General features: G+C 49.5%; 1 protein-coding gene across 1 annotated transcript in view; it reads right to left on the bottom strand.

Moving 5' to 3' along the window:
* The window catches only part of CCDC60 (coiled-coil domain containing 60), a 107,430-nt gene extending 98,802 nt beyond the window's left edge, over positions 1 to 8,628 (bottom strand). Inside the window, exon 1 of the mRNA XM_036354023.1 lies at positions 8,539 to 8,628. Within this exon, the coding sequence (XP_036209916.1) occupies positions 8,539 to 8,628 (90 nt within the window). The remainder of the gene's footprint in view (positions 1 to 8,538) is intronic.
* Positions 8,629 to 20,986: the final 12,358 nt, after the last annotated feature.

Below are 20,986 nucleotides of genomic sequence, written 5' to 3'. Positions count from 1 at the left end.
TGTTCTGAAAGGCCTCTTTTGAAAGGTCTAAAAATATCAGAGAAGCAGTTTGATTAGCAGAGGATAAAATCAGCTCGTAAGCGATGGCAACATAGGCGACAGTCGTGTGCTAATTGCCACTGGGGCATTTTCCTCAAGGGCTCTTGGAAATGCAATGTTTTAGTCATGCTACCCTTTTGGCTGGCTTTGCCTGAATGCATAAAAAATGATCAGCGTGAGAGTCATCATCTCTGGAAATGTCAGTATTTAAATGTTGTAATCTTGATATTTGGGAGCCGATGGCTTCCCTCCCTAGTGGAACCATGAAGAGATAACATTTAATGAGCACTTACTATGTGCCAGGGGCTGTGCGTGGCATTATCTCAATGATCCTCCCAACAGCCCTTTGGAACAGGAACTCATTATTTCCATATGGAAGATAAGGACACCGAGGCACAGAGAGTAGCTTGCCCAAGGTCACAGACATAGCAAGTATTGGGATGGTATGCATAGTTATGGAGTGCCCAGCATGTTTGGCGGGTATACCTGGGATTAAAACATTTGTGGCTCTTGTCCAAATGGAATTTACAGTTAACTGAGGGATGTGTTGTTGCCTCACTCTATATGTAGAGATGTCCTCGAGAACATTGGGCTTCTACCTGGTGCCAGGCACTGTGCTAGGCTCTGGGGATAGAATCATGAGCAAGGCATGATGGTCCTCTCCCTCAAGGAGCTCCAAGTCTAGAGGTGGGGTCAGACAAAGAAATAGGAGACTATGATGCAGGGTAATATATTTGTGTGTGTATTTTTTAGAAAAGCTGTTTAGAACTTGGATTCAGACTGAATCCATTTAACTAGATATTTGCCCAAATTACTCAACCCAATTAAGCTGTTTACGGCGATCAACATCTCAGCCAGAAACTCATTCCTCATTAGCTGGGCCTGTCTTCCTCTCCGTTTTATCCAGCAGGTCTTGGCAGTGTACTGACCCACGATCAGAATATGCTTTTCTTAGAAATGTGACTTTGATTAGAAATGGCTTATAAATCTTCACTGAAATGAGCACAATTTAGAAAGATGAGTCTAAGCCATGTATAGAGTCCCTCCCCCCCCCCCCCAACCCGTCCTTAGCTGTGTTTCTCTTTCAGAAAAGCTCGCAAGCATATTTTACCAAGAGCTCAAGAAAATCCAACTGTCCTTGTCTGCGGTCATGGACACAGCCACGTTCTCGTTTGCATCGCCTACAGCTAAAATTGCCAGTTTCTTCTCTCTGCCGGAGACTCTCAGAGGTACACTTTAAAATTTCACCCAGGGACGCCCCTTGAGAGAGAGAGACTTGTCTGTTGCCCCTTCTTACTGCAGCGAGCCAGGCTGAACGTAAGAGCATAGAGGCTCTGTCTAGTTAGCTGGTCCTGGATTCAAATCCCATCTCCATAACCTACTTTTCTGGGTTTCTCAGGGCAAGTTAAAAAAACACAACCTCTCTAAGACTCAGTTTCCTTATCTCTATAAATAGGGGTAATGATAGCACCTGCCCCACAGGATCAGGGAGTTGATTTAATAATACATGTAAAGCAGGGGAAAGACAATATCAAGCTTGCGTTGAAAGAGAATGGGTTGGCAGTAGGTCAGACTGAAGGCAAAGAGGGCAGTTAGGGGGCAGGTGGAATAGTCCAGGCTAGAGACGATGTGCCCTGGACCAGGTAGTGAACTTGGGGAAGGAGGAAGTTAAGTGACTTGTCCAAAGTCATGCAGCTAGTTAGCAAGGGGGCGGGGGTTAGGCTGGCAAGGGCCATGTCCATCCAACAGCTACCCTGAGGGGTGATGGAGAAGGCGTGGTCAAGAGGAAGCTCAGGTTTCTGAACATTTGGGTACACAATTGCATTATTTATTTACTAGAGGCCCAGTGCATGAAATTCCTGCACAGGTGGGGTCCCTAGGCCTGGCTGGTGATCAGGGCCAATTGGTACCAGGCCAATTGGGGCTGGGCCAATTGGCGCCAAAAGGCCCTGGTGGGGTTGGGAGAGGAGGTGATGGTTGCTGGGCTGGGTGCAGAAGGAATGGATGCTGGATGCTGACGCCACCATCGTTGGCACCCCGCCACTGCCCGGTTCCCCACCTCTCCCTCTCCTACTTCCCTTGCTGCTGCGCTGCCACTGCAGCAGGCGGGTGATGGGCTGATCAGGGCCTGCTGGCTGGGGGAAAGGAGGTTGGCCACCGGCCCTGAGGTGGGAGCCGGCTCTTGGTCCCCCTGGGAAAGGGGCCGTATCTGTCATCACCCACCCCCCAGTTCCCCGTCACAGTGGGCAATTGGGACCTGCTGGTGGGGGGGGAGGGACCATGGGAAGTTGGCTGACCGGGGGAGGATGGCTGTGGGAGTGCACTGACCACCAGGGGACAGCTCCTGCATTGAGTGTCTGCCCCCTGGTGGTCAGTGTGCGTCATAGTGACCAGTCATTCCTGTTGTTCCAGTCGTTCTGGTCATTCGGTTGTAATGTTCCCTTAGGCTTTTATACTAGTACTAGAGGCCCGGTGCACAAAAATTTGTGCACTCGGGGGTAGGGGGGTCCCTCAGCCCGGCCTGTGCCCTCTCGCAGTCTGGGATCCCTCGGGGGATGACCACCTGCTGGCTTAGGCCCGCTCCCCGGGGGATTGGGCCTAAGCTGGCAGTCAGACATCCCTCTGGCAGCCCGGGAGCCCTCGGGGGATGTCCACTTGCCAGTGGGGAGCAGACCTAAGCTGCAGTCGGACATCCTTAGCGCTACTGAGGAGGTGGAAGAGGCTCCCACCACCACTGCTGTACTGGCAGCCATCAGCCTGGCTTGTGGCTGAGCAGAGCTCCTCCCATGTGGGAGCGCACTGACCACCAGAGAGCAGCTCCTGCATTGAGCGTCTGCCCCCTGGTGGTCAGTGTGTGTCATAGTGACCAGTCATTCCCAGTTGTTCTGCTGTTAGGGTCAATTTGCACATTACCCTTTTATTATATAGGATATAGATATGGGGACTGTCTCACCATCCAGTCAGCATTCCACGAGGGTAAGGATTCAGGATGTTAGTCATCATCTACTGCTGTGGTTCTCCACGGGGATGCGTTTGCCCACAAGGGACATTGGCAATATCTGGACACATTGTTGTCATTGATGGAGATGCTACTAACATCTAGCGGACATAGGCCTGGGATGCTGCTTGACACCCTACAATGGACAGGACAGCCTATTGGCCCCAAATGTCAGCAGTGCCAAGGCTCAGAACCCCTGCTCTGTGGAAAGGCAAAGCTTTGCCCTCACTGGTGTGGCTCAGTGGATAGAGCGTTGGCCTGTGGACAGAAGGGTCCAGGGTTTGATTCTGGTTCGGGGCATGTACCTTGGTTACAAGCTCCTCCCCGGCCAGGGGCCCTGGTCAGGGCTCCTGCAGGAGGCAACCAATCGATGTGTTTCTCTCACATCAATGTTTTTCTCTGTGTTTTCCTCTCTCTGACTCTCCCTAAAAGTCAGTGGAAAAATATCCTCAGGTGAGGATTAACAAAAGGAAGGAAGGAAGGAAGGAAGGAAGGAAGGAAGGAGGGAGGGAGGGAGGGAAGGAGGAGAAAGAAAGGGAAGGGAAGAGAAGGGAAAGGAAGGGAAGGGAGAAAGAAAGAAATGCAAAGCCTTTGAGAGAAGTAACACATTAAACCTTTCTGGTTATTGAACACTTTAGTGGGAATTCATGGAGGAAAGTCCTCCCTAATTTGACAACCCCACAGGATAGGTAAACTTTGGCCACTTTGTGTATGGAGAGAAAGTATTGAAAGGTTGACCTGGAGCTCTGTGGGGGAGCATTTTGTCAGACATGGTACCAAGAAGGAAGTTTCTTGCGGGAGAACGGTAACATGCACCGATCCCCGATGTAACATTTCTTCCCAGGGTAGAAATTATATAACATACTAGAGGCCCAGCACATGAAATCGCTCACGGGCAGGGTCCCTAGGCCTAGCCTGCAATCAGGGCCATCTTCTGCCCGCTCACCAGTCCCCAGTCCTGCCGCCACCACCCACCCAGTTCCCCATTCGTGATCGGAGCCTGTGGGCTGGGGGGAGGGACCAAGAGGTTGGCCGTTCATTTGCTTGCCAGTCCCCAGACCCGCCCCACCGCCACCCACCCCAGTTCCCCATTTGCCATCCAGCGATTGGAGCCTGCGGGCTGGGGGAGGCGGTGAGGGACCGAGAGGTGGTCAGTGCACCTCATAGCGGCCTTGCAGATCACTGGGCGTGGCCAATCTTCACGTGAGTAAAAAGGGCTACCGATCCATCGCATACATTCCAATTTAGGTAGAAATGCAGTAGATCAAAATGGAGCCCCGTAAGAAATTTCCTCGCAGTCTGAAAACAGGAATTGAGAAGGGAAAATGCCACCTTCTCATGATCGAAGGTATCCCATTACCAGCAATGATGGCTCTGAATTTAGCTGTCGGAAAGATCTCCGAGGGAAATATGTTGGTTTGTTCAGTCTAAGAAGGGTTTAATTGGCTTCTGTCAGCTTTTATGAAAGTGCTACTTGCCACTGAACCCCACATGGATTCTGCAGCTTTTGAATTTAACAGCTGACAGCTGAGTCTTTGCAGGCTGTGGAAATGCTGAACGTGGGTCAAGAATAGGTCTCTTCCTATAGTTGTGCCAAAGCTTGTCTATCCGAATTTCTTCAAGCGCCCCCCCTCCCCTGCCCCTAAGCAGTGCAAACAGATGGAGGTCATAGGAACAAAGAGGGGGCCCCGTCCACAGCCTCAGCTCTTTCTTCATGTTATTTCCTGTAAGTGTATATGTTTCATCGCTTCCAGAAGCAGGCTCCGCGGGGCTCTTTGTTTCACTGCAGTGTCCCTAATTCCTAAAATCATGCTTGGCACGTTCCCGGAGCTCAGTAACTTCAGGGTGGGGCAAAAGGCTTACTGTTGTGTGTATACAAACAGTGCTTACCCTGGTATTATTATTTATTAATTATTGTATTATTTTCCCCATGAACAACTGCAAACCTACCTTTGCTCCACCCTGTGTTAGTTGAATGAATGGACGTTCCCACTGGGGGCTTCTATAGCCTCCTCCCGGCCCACACAGCTCTCTTCCGGACACTGCTGTGTTTGTAAAGTACCGCGATGGGCACGCGTGCTTGGGATTCCTCAGTGGTGGTTGTGTAGAGCAGGGGATGGCTCTCTTTTCAGGTTACTCTCTGTCACTGGGTTGCTTGGGACCCCCAATGTCTGAGTTCTTGTGAAGTCATTTGTGCCATTCACTGCTGGTGGGTCAGTCTGATACTCCCCTTCAGCACCTCCCCTTCAGCCTGCCCCTTGCCACTGCTGTCCAGAGTCATGTCACGTACCCACTATCCCCGCCAGTCTAGCCGTTAGAGGAGGCAGGTGTCACTATTCTGGCAAATGAGACATAGGAAATGTGCTGCAAAGGTTCCTCTGATGCCTCTGTTTTCTTTGCAAAAGGGACAAGCATAATAGCTTTTACTCTTCATTGATTGGCTGCCTCTCGCACATGCCCTGACCAGGGATCAAACCTGAAACCTGGGTATGTGCCCTGACCAGGAACCGAACCCGTGGCCCTTTGGTGCATGGGACAATGGCCAGCCAACCGAGCCCCCGTCCAGGGCAGGAAGCTCCTTTCTGGCTGGGTTTATAATGACAGAGAGATAGACACTTCAGGTACCAAGAGACAGTGCTTGTGTAAAGGATTCCACACCTTTCTGTGGTTTTTGCCAAATCTTGTTTCTGCATTTCCATTCTAGGATGGGCTGTTCTAAGTGCTCCCCCCCCCCTTTTTTTTTTTTTACTTTTCCAAGGAGGAAAATGTGGGTCCCTGTAGCCATGCATGCCCTGCGCCCTCCCTCCCCCACGGCAGCCCCATTAGACGTCTCTGTTGCCCCCTGGGAAACAAAGGGAGTCGGAGGCCCACAGACGGACCCAGCAGGAGAAGACATTCGGGCAGAGCATTTGCATCCATCACTCCTATTCCTTCCACTGAAAAATCTACGCGTAGAGGTTGTCCAAGGCGGGCGCCATTGTTTAACATCAGTGATGATGTCACGACTCCCACCTCTGGAGGAAGAGAGTGGCTCACTCAGAGGGCCTCAGGGCCCATTCCGGGTTTTTTCCCAAGCGGCACCTGTTATGCTAATGCATGGCGGACTCATAGTGAGTGACAGTCCTCCCCCGAGAAGCCAGATCTTCCCCCAAACAATTCTCACTGGACAGTTACCTGGCTGCCTGGCCTTTGTTATTCTCCTTTTATATGTTACCCACACCCCCCCCCCCCCGCCCCAACAAACATAAACTACTTGAAGCCAGTGACTGTGCTTCCCGCCTTCTTTTTCTATCCCCCGTGGCGCATGCTCACTGTCACTGAGTAGCACGGCGAGGCAGGGAGGGTTTGAGTTCTGGAGCCAGACAGAATGGAGTTCAAGTCCCTGCCCTGTCCCTTGCCGGCAGGTGAGCTTGGGTCAGGGGCCTGTCCTCCCTGAACCCGGTGTTGCCATCTCTCTCATTCGGAGGTGACAGTTTGTACCTCACGTATTGTAGATGGTTCTGAAATATCACACGTGAGGACTTGCTCAGAGCCTGGCACGTGGTGAACACTCAGTATGCGCCAGCTGTCATCCTCGCTGTCACCACCACTACAACTACTGGTTTGATTTGCACCAGAAGTCGATCCTAATCTCTACATGTTTCCCTGTGGCTCGTCAGCTTCTAGTTAGCCTGGTTTCGATTAATCGGTGCTTTATAGTCGCTCAAAGAGTTGAAATTTGTAAAGGCACGAGCCTTCAGATCTGCACAGGGTCACCTGGAGGTCTTCATGGTTCCCGAGAACGTGGTGTGGAGGCAGCGGGATTTCAATGAGTCCTTGGCATCGGAAGCCCTAGTTTATCCAACAGTTCCTCCCTGACCTCCACCCTCGTCCCAAGAGAAAGATATTCCAGCCTCTACGTCTTCCTCTACTTTCTTCTTCTCAGATGGACAACTCTATTGCACTTACTCAAGTACATGGCTTCTTCCTTTCTCATATCTCTCTCTCTATCTCACTCGTGCGCGCGCGCACACACACACACACACACACACACACACACACACACACACACGAGTCTGAGTGAGCTGTCCTTCTCTGAGTTCCCACAGCACCCAGTGATACATCCCCAGCACATCATTAATCACCCGGCATTATAACTGCCTCTTATACATCCTAACCCAAACATGCACACTATAGATTATCAAATTTTTAAAGGCAGATCTCATTTGTTACAAGAGCACGGTAGCAAGGGTTCATACATGTCGGCCAAATGAATGAAAGTGCAATGTAACTGACATCGAGGGTGTGCTTGCTGTGTGTCAGGAGCTGTTCTAGGAGCTTTGGGCGCCTCAGTTCATGCTCACAGCAACCCACGAGGAGGCACCAGGATATCCCCATTTTACAGATGGCAACACTGAAGCAGAGAAGAGCTGCAGTTTGCCTGGGGTCACAGGGCTGGTAAGAAGCAGATCCAGGGTTCAAACCCAGGCTCTCTGGGTCCATTGCTCATGCTCTCACACTCACCTTGCTCCTCATCCTCTCCCTCATTCCCCTCCCCCCCACCGCTGAGCTGGGACGTTCAGTCCCAGAGGGGGCTGCTTGGATGAAACCCTCTTCTGTGCAGGAAGGCCACATCTTGCAGAGTGAGCTCACTATTAACCCTTAGAAACTAGAGGCTCGGGAACCCTCGGGGCTCCCCTGTAAGCCCGGCTGAATTTTACGCTTTCTTTTGTGCACTGACTCCCTCCCCAGGACTTTGGGTGAACCACAGTGGGCCAGTGTGGCCTTTGACCTCTCCCCTACTGTTCACCTACCTTGGCCAATCAATGGTGATATCAGGGTTTGTGGATACAATAACAAAACGTACTTTACGAATACGTAACTGGTCTATCCAGTTAGGATCATTTAAAAGCAGAAACAGTTGACTCTGGTCATTAAAGCAACAACAGTATTTCATGTCACTTATACACATTATCAAGTGATAGTATCATGCTAAACACTTTCCATATCTTCACTTAATCCTCACACCGTTTCTGCCGAGTTGATGTTCCTGTGCTCACTTCACAAACACGGAAGTAATGGCTCAGGGATGCTGACCAACTTGTCTAATGTCAATAACAGGTGAAGAGCAAACTCAGGCTTCAAAACCAAAGTGTGGCATCCGCGCTCGGCCCGTGAGAGAGAGGATGTCCCAGAACCTGGAGCCAGCCGCGCTCTGAAAATACTTCCTGCAACGCCAGACCTACAGTCCCTCTTATTGTTTCCTGACATTCTGCAGTGTCACTACAGGTTGATCCCCTCATTTTGGAATGATTGGCTAATGGGATGGCCTAGCCCACCATTCTGGCTGCCATTTTCATTCTTTATGAGAAACCAACCATTGATAGCAACAGGGATGTGTCTCGACCCTTCAACTACACCAGGACTCTCCCCTCTTCCCCGCCCCTTGTTGGTTGGAGGCTAATTCCTATCTCACTTGGTATTGAAAACATGTTCGGTTTCGGCAGAGAGGGGAGACTTACCTGTGATGGGGGATCTGAGGCATTAACGGCCCGGAGGGCCCCTGAGTTGTGGGAACTCTGTATCTTCTTGGGGGCTGGGGTCTTGGTCATCTTGGAAATCCTTCAGGCTTAGCCTGTGTCCCCAAGGGGAGAGATTTTCCAGAATCTTCTACCTCAGCAGCCACCGGTGTGAGAAGCTCCAGCAATTTCTCCCTCTCAAGTGCCAATTAGAGGCTCCAAAGAGGTTTCGGACCCATGACTAATGGAAAGCAAGTCAGGTGGTTTTCCCACCAACAAGATAAGGAAGTCCAGAGGGAGCAGATAAGGAAAGTCTGTAATTACTCACTTTTTAGAAAGTTACAAACTTTTAGGAGCTTTCCCCCTCTTTGAAAAGGGGTATCTTTCTCTCTTATAAACAAAAATAAAACCTGAACTAAAAAAATAAACTCCACTGATAAGTCTGAGGGGGGGCCCATCGAGGGGCCTCCAGATCCCTATTTTAAGGCGGCTCCATGTGCGGCTCAGGTTCCCATTACAGGGAGAGAAAACGGCTGAAAACCACCGGGCTGGGCCTCTCGGTTGCCTAGCAACAAGACGCCGTTGAGGGCTTCCTCATTGGCTGGGATTGGTGGGGGCGTGGTTTCGAACTCCGGCTGCTGGGATGATGGATGGGAGCAGGTGGCTGGCCAGGGAGCCACATTCTCCAAACTCTGGTTTCTCCTCCTCTTAGGCCTGAGGACCTCGACCCTTTTTAACTACAAGGACTTATTCCTTTCCAACTCTGTGCTGTCCTGCCACTAACCCATTAGTGATTCCTTGTGTCTTGGGTTGGGTAGCTCAGTGGGTGCCTTTAGCCTCGCAATTACCTTAACCGGAAGGGCCTATTTCTCTTCTTTATTCACCTGACAAACTCCTACTCATCCTTCAAAGCCCCCCCCCCCCCCCCACACACACACCTACCTCGGTAGTGTGTGTGCATGACATTTGCTGAGTGCTTAGAACGTACTAGACCCTGCTCTGTTTTACATGTACTAACGCATCCTCACAAAACGTCTTTAAGGAAGGTATTGTAGGACTCTGTTTTATAGACTAGGAAACTGAGGCCAGGGAGACTGAATGACGTGCTCAAGGCCTCACACAAAGTGCCCGAGCTGGGGTTCAAAGCCAGACTGTCCGATTTCTCAAACCCAAGCTCTTCCCTGCCTCACGGCAGGACTCCGGGTAAGATGCCTACTTTGCTGAGGCTTGGCCTCCACAGCTTTAAACGGGAAAAGGACTTTACCCCCCAGGCCGGCGAGGATTAAGACAGATACTGTATGCAGAGGCTGAGCACACGGGGAGTCCTCGTTAAGTGGCCACTATCATTATCTCCTGACACCCCTCCCCAGGAAGAACCCATCATGCTTACAGTGCAGGGTTCATTTCACAGCAGATATTAATACTAATATTTATTGATCACTCGCTCTGTGCCAGGCGCTCTGCGAAGCGCTTTACGTACATGAATTTATTTAATCCTTCCAATAACCCTGCGGGGTAGGTTGCCAGCTTGCCGAAGATTTATTACATGTGCTCTCATTTGCATGCTCTGTCCTTGACATTATTTCACACTGGATCAATCTGACCAGTATTTTATCCCTCAGCCTTGAACTGCTGAGGATTATGATGTCATCGTGGCTGCATGGTGACGTCACCTTCCCGTTAGAAGGCCATCTGCTGCAAGATGACCCTCCAGGGAATACAGAATACAGATCCACACAGCTCCGGAGGCGGACGCTTGGAAGTCATTATTTTCTAGCCTTTGTCTGAAGACTGAGTCTGACCTTCTTTCCCCGGGAAGTTTTGCCCCTTCCTGCTTCCTCTGGGGGCAGCGTTAGCAATCAGCAGGGTCTTTCAGAAGGATGCAGATAAAAGGAATCAGGTTCAGAAGATGGGGCTGGGGCGGGACAGGACAAGAAAACAAGACAGAACGAGGCATGTTTAGCCCCAGCTGAACAGACAAAGGGCTATATTCACGTGGCTTTAAGGGACAGACATGGGGAAGAAAGACTCAACTAGTTCCATAGGAGCCCAAAGAATGGGAAGAGGGTTTGGCTCAAGATGAGGGAATCCACAGCAGAGCATTGTTTTCAAAGGTATGAGCCCTGGAGTCAGGCTGACTGGGCCCCTGAGCAGCCTCATTGATAATCTCAGAGGACTAAAGTGGGTACTCCACGAGAAGTACAATGCATAACAAAAAGGAGGCCCTCAATAAATGTCAACTCTTATTTTCTTGTTATTAATACCCACCTGTCGGAGCCATGTGAGAACTGGAAGTAGAAAGGGCTCTGAAATCAAGACCTGTGTTCAAATCCTGGCTCTGCCACTTACTGGTAATGAGCTCTTGGTCAAGTCTCTTCACCTCTCCCTACACCCCTCTGGGTCTCCCAAAGAAACCACTTATGTCCAAAATCTTGTTCCTGGGTCTCTGAGCCTCAGTGTCATCATGAATATAAGTGGTGATGGTTATGCCCGCCTTATAGAGTTGGGAGGACTAGGTGAACGGATGAATGTATACAGCACAGTACCCAGTAAGGGCTCAGGGCATGCTGGTTCCCTTCTCTGTTCACGAAGGGACCTGTTCCATAGGGAGAAAATGAGCTCCCCAGCCTAGAGGTGTTCCACCGAGTAAGGTCACATTCTGACCTCCTGGGGGTTAGGACCTCAATCTATGAATTTGGGAGGGACACAGACCAACCCATAACACTGAGCTAATGGCACACACAGTGTTGGATAGATGTTGCTGTGTATCCCTCAGAGATTTCAAACATCCCAATCTTCTCCTGTGAAATTCTGTGGCATTATGGGGTACCTTGATGCATAGTTTGGGAACCATGGGGCTATAAGAATGTTTTCTGCCTTTGAGCTGAGCAGCCTGGATGTGCAAGAAGTTAAAACCCACAGGAGTAGACATGAGGCTAAGACAAATTGGGGGAAGGGGGTGCGGATAGATTTCTCACCTCCTCTCCTGTCAGCGCATTCTGGAGCGTGTTCTGTACTCCTCCAGACGTCCCCTTCAGGACTGACTTAGGGGCCGCCCTAGTGCCTGCTCACCAATGACCCAGCTTTGGCTTCTTCCCTTTTCCTGCTTCACCTCCCTACGCCCCTCTGAAGTCCAAAATCTTGTTCCTGGGTCTGCTTCTGGGGCGACCCTGAGATCAGTGCTGTGTGGGATCACCAGGGAGTGTCCCCTTCCCTCATCTGCTGCATGAACGTGCCACCTCCTTTGGTGACCGTGCCCATGGCCGTCATCTTGCCGCTGCTCTCATGGATGTCTCGAGGAGTTGCCTGATACTCTCCACATTCCCTCAACACCGAAAGGACAGCACGTCCGCGATGCAAACACATCCCCCAGCAGCGAAATATTTGACAACCAAAGAGACGACGTGATTGTTTAATTCTTAATTCCTGGTTGATTTATGCAAAATATAGACTGAGAGACGTGAAGTGACAGGCATCCTCTCCTCCCAGTTTGCCAAAAGGCAAGGCATTAGAAAGAGACGTGTCGAGTAGAAGAAAAATGTTTGGAATGTGGTAGCTGAAGTGAAATATCAAAATCTGCTCAGCACTCGAGTTTCAGTCAGTGATACATATGTTTGGCATTAAAAACCTGTTGGAAAAGTCATCATTTTAAAAAATATCTTGAAAGGACTTTCCTGTGTGGCATCTGGCCCCCAGAGCACTCCTTCTGGGTATTTTGACGGAGATGTCAGCATTGGGTTAGGAATTATGGAGCCCAGGACAGAGTAAAGCTGGGGGCGCCCCTGGCCCCTGGAAGCTGGCAGCCTCTTGCTGAATTGCTGCCCAGATAAAGTAAGGCTGGCTAGTGAGTATTGGCACCACCTGCACGCGTTCCTGTTCCTCCTCCAATGAAAGCAGGGTTACTGCTTGCGTCCTTGCCTCTTGGGGGCTCTGTGGTTCCATCTCACATTCCTACCCCATCCCCCAAACCACACCCCAAGAGGGGGAGGTGCGTTGGGATTTGTGTAAACAAAGGAAGAACAAGTCATGTTAACCTCCTGCCCCTCCTCTTTCCCTTTATGGGGTCCAGGAAGGAGTGGGGCTTCCAGGAATGTTCTCAGTGAACTTCCCCCACCAGAAACCTAGAGTGTGGCCCACACAGGTTACATCGAAGGTGCTTTCCATCGTCACGTGCTTTATGTCACAGCTTGCTGGGAGGCCGGACGGGCTGGAGCTATGGAATTATTCATTCCAATTTTACAAAGGTGGGAATTGAAGCTCTTGGGTGTAGTGCTTTGTTAGTGGTGGAGCTCGCCTGAGAACTCAGGCTTCATGATTCCAAAGTGAGGGATTTATTTCCGCCCTCGGTCATCCTGTCCTGATGGTCTTTCACTTCAAGGTTGTGTGTGCTCGCGCTCAGTTAAGCAGAATGACCTGGGTTATCGCTGCAAACCCTGCTAGACAACTGGGATTTCCACGCTACCTGGGAGATGTTGACTTCTCCAGCCTTTGGCGGGGTGGAGTGGGGGAGCACTTGCTGGAACATCTACATAAAACATCTCAGTTCCCCATCACAGGTAGGAAAACTCGCCCCTGCCAGGTGTCCCCATGGATTTCCAACTTGCTCATAATTTCCTATTCAGCCCACGCTCTAGCCTGCTTCCCACCAGGTAGAATCATGTCTCCCCAGAAGATACGTTCAGGTCCTAAACTCTGCTGCCCGTGAATGTGACCTCATCTGGGCAGAGTTTTTGCTGCTATAATCAAGTTAGGGTGAGGTCATCCTGGATTAGGGCGGGCCCCCGTCCCATGACTGCTGTCCTTACGAGATGATTGAAATTTGTGAATAGAGACAACACACAAAGAGAACGCCGTGTGACCACAGAGGAAGGGATTGGTTGATGCATCTACATGCCAAGGAATGCCAGGGATTGCCAGCAACAACCGGAAGCAGGAGAGAGGCAAGGAAGGGTCCGCCCCCAGGACCTTCAGAGAGAGCAGGGCCCTGACAATGTGGGACTTCTAGCTCCAGAACTGTAAGGAAATACATGTCTGTTGTTTTCATCTCCCCCTCCCCCCCCCCCCCCCCCCCCCCCTCCCCCCCCCTCGAGTCAGTGGTAATGTGTTACAGCAGCCCCAGGAAGCAAACACCCCACCCATCTTGCTCCAGCTCCATTTCCCTCTCCACACAACTGGGACCCTAGGAGAAGAAGGCAGCACACCTCTGCAGGGTCGGCAGCTTAAAATTAAACTTTGGGCATCAGTGAATTTTCAATGAAGTAAAAGTCAAGTTCCCAGGTGACTCTGACACACAGGTAGGAACCCCTGCCACACACCTGTTTGGAAGCTGCTTTTTCACATAATAAGCTATAAACATCCTTCCATTTCTATAGATGCATATTTTTAAACACGGTTTTTAAATGAGTGCTCGCTAAAACGGAGTTCCAGTTTTATGGCTCTCCAATAGTTTGTCCAACCAATTCCTTCGTTTTGAACAGGACCCCGTGTATTCTAATCCTGGGTCTGCAGTCGGGTGGTTTCATTTGGGTGGGAGGATGTTTTGTTGGTTGCATAGACCTAAAATCAACATTAGCTGATTAGCCACCTCTCCACCTGGTGTCAGGACACACAGCCAAGGCCTCATGAGTGGACACCGAGGACATTGGCTGTCCAGAATCTGCACTTGCACTGGGGAGGAGTCCTAACCTGCTCCGATCACAGAAGTGAGCTTATCACCAGGCCCGGCCAATAGAGAACCCCATTCCACCTGGTCTCAGTGATTGGCCGATGTAAGGATGTCAGCCAAGTTAAGCCAATCAGAATTGTTTCAAGGAAAGGGGTCTTCCTTTCAGGTCCTGGCACCAGAAGAGTGTGAATTGGGCTCTGTCCTGGGACACTGTTTTGTGCCACAAGGAAAAGTCTTTGTGTAAGAGAAGAAAATGAGGTCACGCAGAGAAGCAGATTAAGAGAGAGATTGGGTTCTGATGGAATGTGTTTGTGTGCCTGGACCCAGGTGGGCTCGAGGCTGGCACCATCCAAAATCCATTTATGTGAGTCCACGAATAACAGTGCGTTGCTGTGGCTGTGGTAGTTGTTACTGTTCGTAAGTTGATTTGAGTCCATATTTTGTCACCTGCATTGAAAAGAGTTGACCAGTTTCATTCTCTTCCACCTGAAGGATTATTTCCCTTCCCAGTCTCCCAAAATCTTCTCTCACACAAGAGGTAGGCCATTCTTGACGGTAGGATCATGAGACTTGGACTTGGGGGTGAATTCAGCTGAGAGGCAGTGGGGAGTAGGGGGAGAAATAGGTTGTAAATAAGTCTTGCTAGTACCTTCAAATCAAATACCGATAATCGGGGCTGGCTGGCGTGGCTCCGTGGTTGGGCGTCGACCTATGAACCAGGAGGTCACAGTTTGATTCCTGGTCAGGGCACATGCCCGGGTTGTGGGTTTGATCTCAAGTAAGGGGCGTGCAGGAGGCAGCAGATCAATGATTCTCTCTCACCATTGATGTTTCTCGCTCTCTCTCTCTCCCTTCCTCTCTGAAACCAATAAAAATATTTTTTAAATCAATCGGGAATTGGTGAAATTAACAATGTTACAGTCTCCGTTGTTAAAAAGAAAAAAAAGAATGAGGTGCTTCACAAGCACTGTGGTGAGATGTCACCACGGGAAGAACAAGGAGACGGTCAAAGGGGCCCCTGAGAGAGTTCAGTTGCAGGTAAAGGCCAATCCATGGAACCCAGCGGGGGTGTGAGACTCTGCGAGGCAGGCAAGCGTGGGAGCTGGTACCAACTCCAGACCTGAAGGGGCAAAGGGGGAGCAGTTAGCAGAATGAGAAGGGCCTGTACCGAGGGCCGCCCAACAACAGAGCGGTACCTTCTGAAGAGGGAAGCAGCCGACCTGGAGGGCGCAGAGGGACAGACACCCAGAGCCCACTTCCCTCTGCCTTCTTCCCACTGCCAGTGCCCCCAATCCCGTGGGCAAGGCTTCACTCGAGGCCATGTGGCCAGGGAGCCCAAGGATGCAGTCCATACAGGTCACCCTCTAGGGCAGTGATGGCGAACCTATGACATGTGTGTCAGAGGTGACACGCAAACTCATTTTTATGGTTGATTTTTCTTTGTTAAATGGTATTTAAATATATAAAATAAATATCAAAAATAGAAGTCTTTGTTTTACTATGGTTGCAAATATCAAAAAATTTCTATATGTGACACGGCACCAGAGTTAAGTTAGGGTTTTTCAAAATGCTGACACGCCGAGCTCAAAAGGTTCGCCATCACTGTTCTAGGGGCACGGAGCATGTGGAAAGGGGTGGGGAATGGAGTGGACAGAGGTTGTGCAAATAGAAAGCATCCAGCACAATCTTCAACATCTATTCAGTTTAAAAAGCAGAAGAGATGAAAACAAGGTACATCATGTGCTAACTTTTTATTAAAGAGAAAGAGGGGGCAGGGAGGGAGGGAGGGAGGGAGAGAGAGAGAGAGAGCCCCGCGAAGGAAGCTGTGCCAGTGGCCACCTTGCAGTGGGGGACCATGGCACTGGGGACTTAGAACAGGAGAGTGTATGAGCCAGGGCCCAGCAGGACACAGGTGGCCGGCTCAGATCATGGTGGAATGAGGAGGGCATATGTACAAAGGGGCCAGGACACAGGGGTGGGTAGAGTGGGACAGAGGACAAAGTGCGGTAACCAAGGGCTGTGACCATTTCTATGGACTGAGGGGAGGGAGTGGGTACCACCCCTGAAGGACAAAGATCACGTCTTGAAAGCATCCTTGCGAGGACCAGGGGTTTGTAGTTGAGAGATACAGCCTGTCTGAGGCAACCTGGCAGGAAGGATGCCCCAAACACACCCTGCTTTTTTGCTCTGCCAACGTCTCCCATTGGCTCAACCCACCTACAAGCCAGAGAGGCCATGAGAGCCTGTTGGTGCAATGGAGGTAGAAAGTGGACAGGAGAAGGTGGGCGAGCAGATCCCCAGCATGAAGTGTAACTGACTTTCCCTGGATCGCCTTTTGTGCTGTTTGAAATGTTTTTCTAACTCATGTGCATGTATGACTTTAAGAATACACAAGTAGAAGTCAATGTCAGTTCTTTCCCCATTTTGCACATAGAAGCAAAGAGAAAAGTGTTTTCCTCTGAAAAGAACAAAGCTTGAGCGTTCTCCATGGGAGCAGTAGATCATTGCCGAGACAAGGTTGAAATGTGCATTTATTTGTGTTTATCTGACCCCCAAAGCACTTCTTCCCCAGTCTGCATGGCTCCCGGCTCTTCCGAAAAGTGACAGCTGAGAATTTTGTTCACCACTATAGTCTCCTCTTCCTCTCCCTCCTTTCTCTCCTACCAACCCCCACCACTTCCCCCCTGTAATTTCTTTGTGTAACTTATCATTTTCAACTCACAATTCAGCTAACCATTTGGGAGCAATCTGCCCACTGTTGCCTTCTTCCAGGCGTCATTGTTTAGACAGTCTGGATGGGGTGGCCCCATTTTTCAATTTCCTGACAATATCTCCCTTGAAGAGACTCTCTCGGCCTCCTTCTCTCTGGCTTTGTCCTCTGCATGGTGTTCAAGGACAGCCTCAGAAATCACTGCCTCAGTCACCCGACTCCTGCCACTTTGCTAGAAACTGTCTTTCTTTCCTTTAGCTTCAGTGACACTGCTTTCCCCATCACTTCCACGCTTTCAAACAGGTGTTGAGGCCTATGACATTTGGAATATATAATAGCTACATTCTAGAATCTAGCAGATACCTTCCTAAGACAGTAGCTTAAGAGAAGAAAAGGAACTCACTGATGTGGAAAATCCATTCGGAGAATTAGCATAGCCTGCCACCCTAGCTCCCACCAGCCCCACCCCTTACGATGTTTTCCGATTTCCCAAGTTTTGTTTGCAAACTTCTTTCTCCCACTGCAGAATCGGGAAATTAAATCCAGCCAAAACAGCATATATTCATATATTTAGGTATAATTTTTAAAGATATTTTTAGAGGGTTTTTAAGGGTATATATACCTTTCCAAATAAAAGTAAGCTGGAAGAAATCTTTTTAAAAAATATATATTTTATTGATTTTTTACAGAGAGGAAGGGAGAGGGATAGAGAGTTAGAAACATCGATGAGAGAGAAACATCGACCAGCTGCCTCCTGCACACCCCCCACTGGGGATGTGCCCGCAACCAAGGTACATGCCCTTGACCGGAATCGAACCTGGGACACTTGAGTCTGCAGGCCGATGCTCTATCCACTGAGCCAAACCGGTTAGGGCTGGAAGAAATCTTTGATTGTAGAAGTGACACATCTGTTTTTAAAAATGAGATAACACAAAAAGTATACACATGAAAATAAAAAACACCACAATCTCTCCACCCAGGGATAATAATTTAGCCTTTTGGTATATACAATTTCATAATTTTTCCAGATACAACAATAGCTTATCCCTTCTGTGATTTGACAAAAATTAGGTCATATTAAATACACTAATTTTTAACTTACTGACATCTCTCCCTGTTAGTGAGTGCTGATTTTTACCCTTAGCGTTCACATTTTTGATCCCACAGTGAAAAATATATTTTAAACTCTGACCCAGTACAGTGTACGTGCAGTACCTCTATATTTATAATTGAAATGAAAGTTTCATGAACCACTACTCACCTCTATTATGAATGATGTACTCTGTTATTTTCTGTTTTGTTCGCTTTCATTTTTTAAAAACGCTGGTTATGACTACATAAATTGATTTCCAGGCCCACTAATGGGTTGTGACTTGCATTTTGAAAAACAGTCTCCTAGGCCCCAATTTTAATGGCTTTGTTGTATTTTGAACTCCAGAGTTTTAAAGTGGCAGGAACATAGAGGAGGCCTTGCCCAGCCTCCGTTTTATATGCAGAGGAGTGAAGACTGTGTTTTGTGGATACAAGAACTCCCCGAGGGAAGGAAGGGGAACTGCTGTGGGGTTGGTGCTGCAGTGGGTGTGGCTGAGCCGCTCTGCCCCAGGAATAAACAGGAATTTGGAACGGAGCACATGAGCCTCCTGGCAGAGGGGGCAGGACCTGAGTTAACAAAACAAAGAGCTTCTAGAAACACGCATATCTAATATTGAATTTATATTGTTTGTGTTGCTATGCTGTAAATTCATCTAGCCTCTCAAGGTTTAATATTAGGTCTCTTTCAAGAGCAAGTGATAGAAATAAAATTCAAATTGGATTAAGAAAAAATAAGTTAGGAGTGTTTATTTGCTTATGAAATTAAATACACCAGGCATGACTGGGCCCCAGGGCCTTAAATGATATCATTGACCCTTTATTTCTTCTTCTTCTTCTTCTTCTTCTTCTTCTTCTTCTTCTTCTTCTTCTTCTTCTTCTTCTTCCTTCTTCTTCCTTCTTCTTCTTTCTTCTTATGTATTGATTCTCAATAATTTTTCCAAAAAAGACTCAGGATGAATTTTCATTCGATTGACTGGGATGATATGACTTCTTTGAACCAATCACTGTGTCTGGAGGAATGGAATGCTCTGATTGGCCAGGACTGGAATCAGAGGTGGCATCACATTCACACTCACTTGGTTTGAGACGGAGGAGAGGTTTTTCTGGAATATCAGCTTCACATTGGGAGACAGTGGTGGGCAGCAAACACAAGATACCTGTTTATTCACATGATACCTCATGTGAGTGGTTAGCTTGGTGGAGGTGGAGGCAGGAGCTGCATTCCTCACCTGCCTGCCCCACAGTTGAAAGGGACTCCATTAGTGATGATCCTTAAATAGAACTAACAGCAAAAGGAAAGCCCCCCCCACCCCACCCCAGGAATTCACAGAAATCTTGGGGAGGGCACCAGATTTTCTACAATTTGTACTAAAGGTACCTGTATCGATCTCGTCTGGACTTTAAAGGAAAGAGGATCCCTGTGGATATTTGGGTTCCATAAATGGGGAGATTGAGGCCCAGAGAGGTTCAGAGACCTGCCTAAAGTCACACAGCTGATTTTTATTAGGGCCTGGACTGGGCACCATCTCCTACCAACGCTCAGCGGTGTTCCCCCCACACGGCTCCTGCAGCATTCCCTCTTTCTGCTGCTTCCATCAGACCCAGAAAAGTCCCAAAAGCTTGTTCAGCCACCCTGCCCTCCCACAGCCTTCCCACAGCTGTGTTGTGAGCCCCTGCCCAGTCCTTGGGGCTGCCTGGGGGCTGGGCTTAGAGCAGGAGGAGGAGCTGGCTCCAGAGGGAGGAACCAGTCTCCAGCCTCTTTAGGAAATTGGGAGCTCAGGTGCGTGTGGAAGGAGGCCCAGGAGGCGAAGCAAACGCCCTGAGCAGGCTCAGGGCAACAAGCAGGAATGACCCAGAGGACAAACAGCTAAAGAGGAGGACTGAGAAGTTACTGTGCATCCTGTTTACCAGGTAGTTTGAGTATATTATTTTTAGAAAACAGAAAATGCAGAGAAGGGAGTGGCGAGCATTTGGGGCCGACTGGAAAGGGCCTTGAATTCAGCTGAGTGAGTGAGTGAATATGTATTCGCTTCCTAGGGCTACAGTAACAAAATATCATGAACTGGGCGGCTTACACAATGGGAATTTGCTTCACGGTTCTGGAGGCTAGATGTTGGCACGTTGGTTCCTTCTGAGGGCTGGGAAAGTCTGTTCCATGCCTCCCTCCCAGCATCCGGAGGTTTGCAGGCAATCTTTGAGGTTCCTTGGTTTGTAAATGCAAAACCTTGCGAGTCGCCGTCATCTTCCCATGGCATGCTGCCTGGGTGCGTCTGTGTCCAAATGTCCCCTTTTTATAAAAAGGACTCAGTCGTTGGCTGAGGGGCCCGCTGGACTCCAGCACGACCTCATCTTAACTGATTGCACCTGCTACAGCCCTATTTCCAAATAAGGTCACAGGCTGAGATCCTGGGGGTTAAGACTTCAACTCATGACTCTGGGAAGACGCAGTTAGAAGATGGAGGAAAGCTGGGTCAAGCAAAAGGAAACACGTGTGTTAACCTTAGGGCCATTATGGTGGTTTTATAATCTTGCTGTAAAATCTCACTCCTCCCATTAGAGGTGGGGCCTCTGTCCCCTCCCCTGGAATCTGAGACTGATAGATGTGGTGGAAATGACACTACGTGACTTCCGAGGCTGGAACATGGGGTCACCATGTCCGAGCTGGATCACCAGGTGGCCGCCCTCAGAGAGGCATGGTATACCCTCTGGCCAGCAGTCCCAGCTGAGCCCAGCCCGCCCATCAGCCTGCCAAAGAGCCAGGCAGCTGGGGAAGGCTACCTGGGCTGCACCCTCCAGCCCTCACTGTTTAGTCCAGCTGTTAGAGGTTTCCAGTTGCAGTCCCAGCAACAGAGCAAAGACGAGTGGTCCCTGTGGTGCCCCGTCTGAATCCTGAGCCACAGACTTCAGGCGCCTCATAAGTTTAGTCTGCGTATACGACTGGGTCCCCCAGAGAAACGGAACCAGTAAGACAGAGAGGAGTTGGA

This window comes from Myotis myotis, unplaced genomic scaffold, assembly GCF_014108235.1.
Source record: "Myotis myotis isolate mMyoMyo1 unplaced genomic scaffold, mMyoMyo1.p scaffold_m19_p_20, whole genome shotgun sequence".
NCBI classification, from domain to species: domain Eukaryota; kingdom Metazoa; phylum Chordata; class Mammalia; order Chiroptera; family Vespertilionidae; genus Myotis; species Myotis myotis.
This window is presented reverse-complemented; position numbering and strand designations above follow the sequence as displayed.